Consider the following 10482-nt stretch of genomic DNA (forward strand, 5'->3'; position numbering starts at 1 on the left):
CCATATATGAGAGGTTTAAAGTCATATGGTTGAAGACGCATGATTTCAGCGCGATAAACATGATAATAAGAAACAAAACAGATGTTTTTTAGCAGGTACGCGCTCTAATGGCGTAGCTCTATTCTGGAAAAGGGGGCAGGGAGCAGCAGCTCATTTGCATTTAAAGAGACAGGCACGAAAAACAGCGTCTTTCTGCTTCCACTCAAAATAGGCATTTTCAAAATGATATAATAAATGATCTGTGGAGTATTTTGAGCTGAAACTTCACAGACACATTCTGGGGACACCAGAGACTTATATTTACATATTGTAAAAAGGGGTATAATATGTCTTCCTTTAAGCAGCATGTTTTCAACTGATAATAAGAAATGTTTCTTGAGCAGCAAATCAGCATAGTAGAATGATTGCTGAAGGATCATGTGACACTGAAGACTGAAATTCAGCTTTGCATCACAGGAATAAATTACATTTTAAAATATACTAAAATAGAAAACTTATTTAAAATTGTTATAATATTTCACAATGCTACTGTTTTACTGTATTTCTGATCAAACAAATGCAGCCTTGAGCCTTGACTAAAAAAAAATCTTACAGACCTCTATGGCTGTCAAAAAAAAATTCGAATTTCGAATATTCGTCAAATAAAAAAATTAAAAAATCCACATTCGAATGCAAAAACGGTGCATTCGAATTTAAGGTCTGCGTCAGCCGTCAGGCAGCCTTATCAGTGGCGCACCTGCTTTCTGTCCGTGTGCTTCAGATGTGCGCGCCCAGAAAACCTTATATCAGATGTTTAAACTAATATGGTTTAAAACGCATGATTTCAGCGCGATAAACATGATCATCAGAACCAAAACAGATGTTTTTAGCAGGTCCGAGCTGTAATGGCGCAACGCACAAGAGCGGCATGTTTAGAAAGCCATGTAAAATTAATGCTTGGGTTCAACTTTTAAAAAACATGTCTAAAGACGTTATGGCGGTTTTTCCCCATCCCACTGTATCTCATGTTTTTAAAATTAAGTAAGTAACCTACTCTTTGTGATTGGTTTTCGGTCCTTTGTATTAAACTATACATATATACACTATAACAATTTTCTAATTGTTTAAGCAACTTTATTAACTATATATGGTTAATAAACATTATTTTAAACATTATGCATTATCTTTTTTTCAAAGATAGTCATGTTATTTTATTACGCTTTGAAGAAACGTGCATAATATTTTGCTCGATGCGCCCTCTTGTGGCCTCAGGAGAGAAGCCAAAAGCTTTTTTCCCCCTAACTGAAATTATGCCTTTTAAATTCTAATATAATTCGAATTTTGATAATATTTAAGTAGAAAATTCAAATTTAGTTTTTCAGTCATTTTGACAGCCCTACAGACCTCTAACTTTTAAATGATAACATTCAAAATTTAAAAAAGCTTGTATGACATAATAATAATACTTTAAACACTTCTCTTCTTATTGGCCATTAAGTCTCACAAATAATATGTAATTAGATTTCATCGTTCCTAATATCTTCCATGAGAGCAATAAGAGTATGTTTAAGTGTCTGATTTAAATTTGGGAAAAAAACAAAAAAATTTGGTTGAAATGTCATATTTAGTGTTTTGATTCTCCTATTCATTATATAATATAAAGGGTCTGTCTCCACCCCTTTTAATGTCTCTGACATTAGCCAGAGCAGTCTTTTCATCAGCCTATCCATTCAGCATGTCTGAAATGTCTGAATTACCTCAAGTTCCTTGTTGTCAAAAGGCTTGAGCAGATGCTGTGGTATAAGTTCGTTGAAGCCCTTCTGCAGGGCGAGGAACTGGGCCTCAATGCCTCGCATGAATCTCCAGTTGACATACAGCCTAACACAGACACAATCAATCATTAGAGACTTGCAGTGGAACGTGGAGAACACTAACAGGCATCTGCAACCCTTAGTTCACCATTAACAACCTCTGATTCATTTCTATTTGGCAATGACTCGCACACAATAACGACTCCCATAAAAATTGACATTCCTTTAACATTCTTGAGCAGTAGCTTATATATCCAGGGTTCACTCAATCAAATTGACAGTGGAAAAGCAGTGAGGCCCCTAAAACCCTCTGCCAAGCCCAACTAGCCATGTGACTGCTGCCCTCTGCTGGCTGACTTTCTCTGAGAGTGTGATCATGAATTTGCTGTGCCTGGTCAGTTCACATGCGTGGACCTCTTCATACCTCACATATTCTTTCTTGTTCTCCTCTGTGACCGGGATGTTTTTGCCGTTTGGTTTCAGCTCATGTTGGAGGAATTTGCCAAAAGCATTATGTTCTACGCAGAAGGTGTGGTCCAAAACAGATGTGATGTCATTCTCTCTAAAAAAACAAAAGACAAATATAGCAAAGTTATTTATATTGTTGCTTACATTCAACAGGCTACCCATTAACAACACATAAATATCAAGCTGTTTTTTTGACCACACTGAATGTTTTTTGTTGTAATTCCCAACATTTGCCATGGTGATTCTCATTATATTCTCATTTTAAAAAAGCCTTTTTTCCCATTCAAATTAGCATACACTAAAAAAGCAGCACAACAAATACTGCCACAACCAAATACTAACACTGTACTCAAGCATGAAGCCTATACTTTCTCTACTTGTGTCATTACATAATTTGGATGTTTTAATTATTCTATTATTTTATTATTATTATTATTTTATTCTAAAATGTGAAAAATCCTAATAACAAGCTGGTGTGTCCTTTAACTGGTGTTGCAGATATTTTAATTATTATTGTATTATTTTAATGCTGAAAAATAAGAATTGGGAAGGGGTTGCTATATTTTTTAAAATCCTATTTCCACCAGATGATAGATTTGTCACATTCTAGCTTGTGTAATTTCAAAATCTTTACTTTAAAAGTGGGACAAGCACAACAGTGCTATTGAAAAGTCTGTGGGAAATATAAGTGCTCTCTCTTGGTCTTAAAGACTTGATTTCTTTAAGCAAAATAAACTTTATTTCATTCTATTGAAATTGATCTGAACATTTCTTATAAAATTCACTCACAGTATCCAGACGAGGCTCTTGTGCAGCTCTGGGTCCACAGTCTCAAGGTCACAAAGCTGGATTGGCTTCCCCAGGAGCTGCTTGTAGAAGGGCAAGGTGAAGCCTCCATTGATGTAGTGCCCGTGGAAAACAGCCAGACCCATAATCCGCCCAACAAAGTGGAAGTAAGACAAGTGGTCCTGAGAAAACAGCAGAGGGCGTGAGAGGAAGTTTAATGAGACCCTGCAGCAGCAGAGTAACGCTTGGTGAACCTTTTCAAGCACACATGACAACCATAGAGTGGTCCAAGAAGCACAGCCTTTGCTGAATTTCTTCATAACATACAGATTTATTGGCTCTTATTTAGGTGAGAAAATGAAACATAGGTCGCTGCACGACTTACAGGGTTGATGGATGAGTCTGGGTTGATCTGTAGTGTGTAGATGTTATCAGTGGAGTACTGAAACAGGCCGTAGTATGGATTCAGCATCTCATGGCAGAGGAGATATAACCATTCCCTGGAACAGGACAGGAATTCAGATAGAAGTCAGATTTTTTTTAAGATGCTCATATATGTGTCTTGCTGGCTGCAGTTCAGTCTAAACTCTGTGCTCAACAGGGGAACACCTGCAATATCGAGACATGATGCCCTGCATGCTGATAAGCCTGGCTGAGATTCAGCTAAACTGTTGAAATTATTAAGTCAGGTCTGGCGTTCGAAAAGAGATGGGGGAATAATGAGGCACAGGGGAAATTAATTAATGAGAACCTTTTGCATGGAACAGATTCATATGCTACCTAGCAACTCCACCGTAATCTAGCCCCTCCTCTCCTCTGAACTTCACCATCAGCCGCTTCTTCAGGTCTTTGGGTCTCATCTTCATGATCTGTCTATAAGACTCCTGTTGCACAGATAGAGCAGAAATGTGATATATTTCTGAGTGAAACATTAATTTACATAAATTACATATTAAAGGGGTCATATGATGCTGCTAAAAAGAACATTATTTTGTGTATTTGGTGTAATGAAATGTGTTTATGCGGTTTAAAGTTAAAAAAACACATTATTTTCCACATACTGTACATTATTGTTTCTCCTCTATGCCCCGCCTTTTTATAAATTGTAAACTAGCTTAAAATAATATGTACATTTTGGCCATTATATCAAATAAGTTTCAAAAGATCGTTTCAAATAAGTTACTGCACTACCATTCAAAAGTTTGGGGTCAATATGATATTATTAAAGAAATGAATACTTTTATTCAGAAAGGGTACATAAAAATTGATCAAAAGTGACAGTAAAGAAGTTTATAAAGTTATAAAAAGTATCCGTTTCAAATTAATGTTGTTCTGATGTTTCTATTCATTAAAGAATGCTAAAAATGTTCCACATTACTAAGAAATGTATTAATAAATCAGCTTTTCAGAATAATATAAATAAGAATCATGTGACATTGAAGACAGAAAATTCAGCTATGCCATCAGGAATAAACTGCATTTTAAAATATAAAACAGTTTTAATTCTAATAATATTACACAATATTATAGGTTTAACTGTATTTTTGATCAAATATATGTAGCCTTGGTGAACACAAGAGACTTAAATCTTACTGACCACAAACATATTAACTCTACACTGGGATAAAAGATTACAATTTGTTTTTCTTTGGAATAATGTGCACTGATGAGTCATGCACAGGATTACCAGTGATGTATATTAAACTAAATAAAGTAGAAAATACAAAATAACAGACATACTCTCCTAAAATTATCTGTCTCATATTGCTCTGTCCAAAAACTGCAGCATTACTTAAGATACTGATATTGGTGTCCTAATGTTGGAAACCAAAAGGCAAGCATCAGTGTGCAAACCTAATGGTGATGCATCTCTAGTCACTTCAAATGACAAAAACAGTTCCACAGTGCTGTTAGAACTAAATTATGCATGCACTACATGACTGGCATTATTCAGCTGTGTGACTGTGAGTACCTCAAAGATCTCCTCACGAGACACTTCTATGCGGCAGTGGCCAGCTTGAGGCTGCTGCAGGGAGAGCTCATGGCGGAGAACTTTAAGTTTCTGGACCAGATCTCTCTCGTAGCGCACCGGTAGCTCCCCGTCACCCTCCTCCATACCAACCTCCATCTGTACAGGCAGAGCCTGGCTCGACTCCTTCCCCTGAGAGTGTTGGCTGCTCATCACATGCAAAACACACATAAATGTCACATGTGTACCAATACATCCACACATTGATAGCAGTTTATCAAGACACTGGACCAAGACATTTTCATGCATCATTTGGGTTACACTCCCACTAGGGACGATTAGGAATTAAATAAATGTTGAGAATTAATTTAATAAACCCTTATACGAGCAAGCAATTATCATTACTAGCAACTTTAATTACACAAGGATGATTTATTCATTGTGGTGAATAATTAACAGGATAATTTAAGAGCTGGAATGAGTAATCAGATGTTATGAGCAAAGCCGATGTGAAAAATGTTTTACCTCATGATGTGGTGTAACCTGGGGTCAGTGAATTGCGTGGTTCTATTATTATGGTCGACAAAATAAATTCGTCCTGACACAGTGCTCCTGATCTCCCAGCCGGGCGGCAGAGGGCCCAGCTCCTCACAACTCACGCTGTTCAAATCCCTGAAGGAGCAAGCGCACCCATCACACTTGGTGCTCAACACATATAACGGTGTCTCTTTTTACCTCCTTTCAGGGTGGGAAATTAACTTTTTTCATCCACCAGCCACAATGGCAGGTGAATGCCCTATTTTACCAGCCACTTGGATTTTACCAACCATTTATATTTTTGTTAAATTCAAAAGAGTGGGTAAGATTTTTTTAATGTTTGAAAAGAAATCTCTTATGCTTAGTACTATTGTGAAATATTACTACAATTTAAAATGAATGTTTCTATATTAACATATTTTCAAATGTAATTTAATCATGTCATGGCAGAGCTGAATTTTCAGTAGCCATTACTTCAGTTTCCAGTGTCACATGATCCTTCAGAAATCAATAAGAAACTTTTCTTACTATTATTATGTTGAAAAGAGTTGTGCTGATTAATATTTTTGTGGAAACCATGATACATTTTTTCAGGATTCTTTTGAAAGTTCTAAAGAACAGCATTATTTTTAAACATATTTTTTTTGTAGCATAAATTACTTGACTATAACTTTTGATCAATTTAATGCATCCTTTCTGAATAAAGGTATGATTTTCTTTAAAAAAAGTAAACTTTCTCCATGCAAGTAGAGCTAGTATTTATTACCCAATTTGAAAAAAAGCTGCCCGGGGCATAACATAGACAGACACCAAGTGGACTTACTTGCCTTAAAGAGATGTTGGTGAAACTGAAGATGAAAACAAACAGTCGACAGTATATAAGAACTTATTCAAAACATACTCACATGTGTGTGTTGAATATACAAGCATGTTATTTGACCAATTTAAGAGGTCACACGCAACAGTGACTGTTAAGGCAAAATAACCTGCCACTGCACAAAAAACATCTGCATTTAGCTGGTGGCATGTGTTGATTTCCCACCCTGCTTTCCTCACTAACAGGCTTCTTCTTGTGTCCCTTTTCTCATGCTTTTGAGGTCATTATTATGATGTTGATCAAATTATTAAGCTTCACAATGTCAACAGTAGCAGCTATTAACTGAGATTGCTGATTATCAAGTTAGCTGATTGTGGACATTAAAGATCTATGATTAGAGTGATTTCACATTAGCAGCGAGGAGCAATCAAACAAGGGCAATCGTTATTTCAGCAAAGGTGGGTGGTGATTAAACCTACCGGGGTATTCTGGGATCATGCCAGGTGCTCACGCCAGTCTGTGTGTGCAGAAAATAGACTTGGCCCTGCACTGTGGTCCTTTGCTCTGTATTAGAAAAGAGAAAAGACACGTTAAGAGTGAATGAGCCACAGTTAACTCAGACGCCAGTTTACACGTAACCTAAACGAGTGCCAGGGCAACTGCAACAGGACGCTGAGCTTCCAGTTCTCAGATGGCACGCAGCTAGTGTGGCATGTCTAGTCTGAGATTTAATTACACTGGCGCCGTCCACTGGTCACGGCAGAGGACTCGACCACAACACCAACAGGGTCAGGCACGGTTACACTCCAATGAGGGGCTTTACCACAGCCAATCCACCGGTGTAATACAGGCCGCAGTGGCCACACGGCTCAGCTAAAGCAGCAGTGCCAGAGTGAATAGACTCCTTTCAGAGCTCAGTTTCCCCAGTTCACTGCACTTCAGTAGCCTCTACCCTGATCACTAAGCTGTATTAGTCTCAGTGGACTCCAGCAGTACTGTGGGTAGGAGATCAGGTATACGCACTAGGGATGTGCAAAACTACATATTTTTATAGTTAAATATTTATATAAACCTCTTATTGCACAAAACTGACAGCCCTCAAAAAAGAACAGTGACCTACAGACTATACATAATGACAGGAACATTGCTCACACCAGGCAATTTGAAGTGAATTTGTTACAAAATCAGTACTCTGATGGCAGTACCAGTGGTGTTTTAAAGCACCGACAAAAAAATGAAAAGCTTAAACAATCAGACGTAAAAAAACACATCCAGGTAAATTTCATCCTCACCCATTCATAACACAGTAACACTTACCGTAGCCCTCAGGGAGGTCGGGGGACTGGTGTCCGTGTGGTCTATTTTGGGGGGTGTGTGCGTGCCCTCTGGAATCTTGGTTTCTGATGCGTTGTGCTTGTAGCCGTTGCTCCTGATTGGGTGACTCAAGTGCACGGCAGTTGCCCCCGCCAGCGGCTCCTGTAGGATCTGTGTATGGCATGGGCTCCTCCATGAAGCAGCTGAGAGGCCGTCCGGGCCCCGAATCTTCAAAGACTGGCCTGAAACATACACATATACACAGCAGGTGCTAAAATACATACAGCCACAAACATTTCACAGGGTCAAATCTACAGTCTTGGTATTGATGAACAAGACAGTGCTTAAAAAAAGTGCATCCTCAAGACAAAAGTTGGCTCACCCTTCATTCTCTACTAGTCCTCTACAGTCAACCACAGGCCCTCCACTGCCAATTCTGTCTCTGGTCTGCAGACTCACTACAAAAATAAACAAAATGGTTAAAGAAAAGTCTTCACATTGAGGCATTTAGTTAGAAGACTCTTCATTTAGTCAAATACTGATTCAGGAATATTAATTTTCATTAGTTTGTTAGTTGACATTTGAATTTACACAAAGTATTTAGACATTTCAATGACACACATAAAATAAAAATATGATCTTGACTGCAAATATCTACAAATAATGCTTTTTTTCAGAACTAACTTCACTTTAATGAGCCAAATTTCATCATAAATGTTTTGAATGAAAAACTGCACTTGTGTTTTCTTTCTTTAAAATAAACTCTCAGTTTGATATTTTGTTATCTAGTGCAAATACTTATTTTAAAAGTGTCATTGAAGTGGCTAAATACATTTTGGGGCCACTGTATCTGAAAAATTCTGTACAAGTTCTATCTGCATTGCTTAATACTTACCAACAATTTGTCCACGGACAGCATCACTGTCAGATGGGTTCAACTTGCATAAGTCTAAACGCTGGTCTGATGGTGAGATAGATAAACAACAAGATGTAATCAAACTAGCTCATCAAACTTTTATAGATTACAGATACACAGTTTACCACAAATTTAATGAAGACATGTAACGACTGTGATGTGGCTAAATAAAGAGATTACGGCAGGCTATAAAAGTATCACACTCACAGCCTGTGTCTTTTAGTCTGCTGATGGCGTTGGACAGGAGCCGCACACAGCCTAAGAAACCCGCACCCTGCTTCTTATGGATCTTCTTATGGTTCCATACGCTAATGGTGATGGAATCTGTCTTCCCAATATACCTGCAAAAAGACTCTCTTTAGCAATTTCCTCCTTTTAAAATCACTAGCTAATATTGTTTCCATTATTTTAAAGATTAACTAAATGACTGAAACTGCACAACATCACGAATACCACTGAGAACAACCAAAATTAGGCATCAGTATCTTTATAGAGGAATTTGCTCACAGGTCGTAATGCTGATTCCACTTGGGGTCCAGTGTGCTTTTGACCGTGTCTGTAGAGTGACATTGCCCCGAGCCATCCACCACCACTTTGGCGAAAGGATCAGGCAAACCTGCAGCAGAACGACAGTGTGGCAGGAAGACAAATAAACAACAGAGGACAAACTCGGCTGTCACAGACTGTCCTCTCACTGCCCGTTACAATCTGGACATCTAAGCAGCTTCTACAATGACAGCTGCAAAAATTTAGATAGACTGAAAATATCTGGATGGCTTTACAGATCCCCAGACCAAAAAGTACGACCATGGAGCTACTGACTTTCAATTGCCAAGTTACAGATTCGCTTACACATAAAGCCTCTGAAAGTCATTTTACAATCACTTTTTTTTTGGCAGGCAATTAAATATGAAAAGTAATGTGAAAAAAAAGTGCTTGTATGAAAAAAAGTTATATAAACTAGATGGTGTTACTAGTTTTTTTAGTATAAATTTGTGTTCCACCATGATGCTGTCAATCTAGTGATCCTGACTGTTTTTGTGCCACATAAATATCACTGTTCTGTAAAGGCTGGAATACACTATGTGACTTCTGAACAGATTTTAAAACACTTGTTGACTTTGTAAATGGTTACAGAGAAAACTGGGCATCATACTCTAAATGACTGAAGTTCTCACGCACTACCAGACTTTCAAGTCGTTCGGACCAGAACATTCTTGCATAGAAACGTGCCTCATGACAAGCAAAAATAATGCATTCTAAAACTGGCGCAAAATATTAAACTTGTTTGATATCATCTGACTGGATGAAATCATAGTCCAAAGCTTAAAAACGGTGCCCTTTATACATTATGTGCCCATTATTTATCTGTAAAATCTGTCATCTCCAAATGGCCAATATCTGTAGTCTGGCTCTGACTTTTGGCAACTAGCATCGAATCCTCCAGACTGCAAATCAGGGCAAAAATCTGGGCAAAAGGTGTGTAGCATATTCCAATTTTAGAGTCAAATTTCGCTTGATGGTTCATGTAACTGAGCTTACACATTCACAGCCAAGCAAAGCTCACTCTTAAAAATGATTCCACCTTACAACTGATTGGCATAGTTTACTGTTAATGTATATGCTAAAAAGTAATCAACAGTATTTTTGTAACATATTTGAGTGTTTCTTAGTCAGCTGTTAGATTATTCAAACTGATAACTGATAAGAACATGAGACTGATTCGTTAATGTGTTTAAATGATTCATTCAAAGAACCAGTAATTCGCTCGAGAATCAGACATCATGGGTTACATCACCAACAGTAGGGTTGTGACGGTGAGGAAATTTTCCCACCGGTTAATCGACGTGTGACAACACCGGTAATACCGGTATCACCGTTGGGG

General features: G+C 37.8%; 1 protein-coding gene across 3 annotated transcripts in view; it reads right to left on the reverse strand.

Moving 5' to 3' along the window:
- LOC107720062 (E3 ubiquitin-protein ligase SMURF1-like) overlaps positions 1–10482 on the reverse strand; it is a 48783-nt gene that overhangs the window by 5158 nt on the left and 33143 nt on the right. For 2 of the 3 annotated variants that reach the window (XM_016527663.1, XM_016527662.1), the window contains exons 3-15: positions 9105–9213; positions 8805–8938; positions 8577–8642; positions 8064–8139; positions 7685–7923; positions 6847–6931; positions 5539–5685; positions 5017–5218; positions 3825–3928; positions 3430–3544; positions 3048–3226; positions 2215–2352; positions 1737–1857 (exon numbers count right to left, since the gene is read on the reverse strand). In XM_016527663.1, coding sequence (XP_016383149.1) covers positions 1737–1857; positions 2215–2352; positions 3048–3226; positions 3430–3544; positions 3825–3928; positions 5017–5218; positions 5539–5685; positions 6847–6931; positions 7685–7923; positions 8064–8139; positions 8577–8642; positions 8805–8938; positions 9105–9213 — 1715 coding nt within the window. The remainder of the gene's footprint in view (positions 1–1736; positions 1858–2214; positions 2353–3047; positions 3227–3429; positions 3545–3824; positions 3929–5016; positions 5219–5538; positions 5686–6846; positions 6932–7684; positions 7924–8063; positions 8140–8576; positions 8643–8804; positions 8939–9104; positions 9214–10482) is intronic. The other variant, XM_016527665.1, reaches the window with a different exon arrangement.

Source organism: Sinocyclocheilus rhinocerous, unplaced genomic scaffold (assembly GCF_001515625.1).
Source record: "Sinocyclocheilus rhinocerous isolate Xijiao unplaced genomic scaffold, SAMN03320098_v1.1 scaffold273, whole genome shotgun sequence".
Classification (NCBI taxonomy): Eukaryota; Metazoa; Chordata; class Actinopteri; order Cypriniformes; family Cyprinidae; genus Sinocyclocheilus; species Sinocyclocheilus rhinocerous.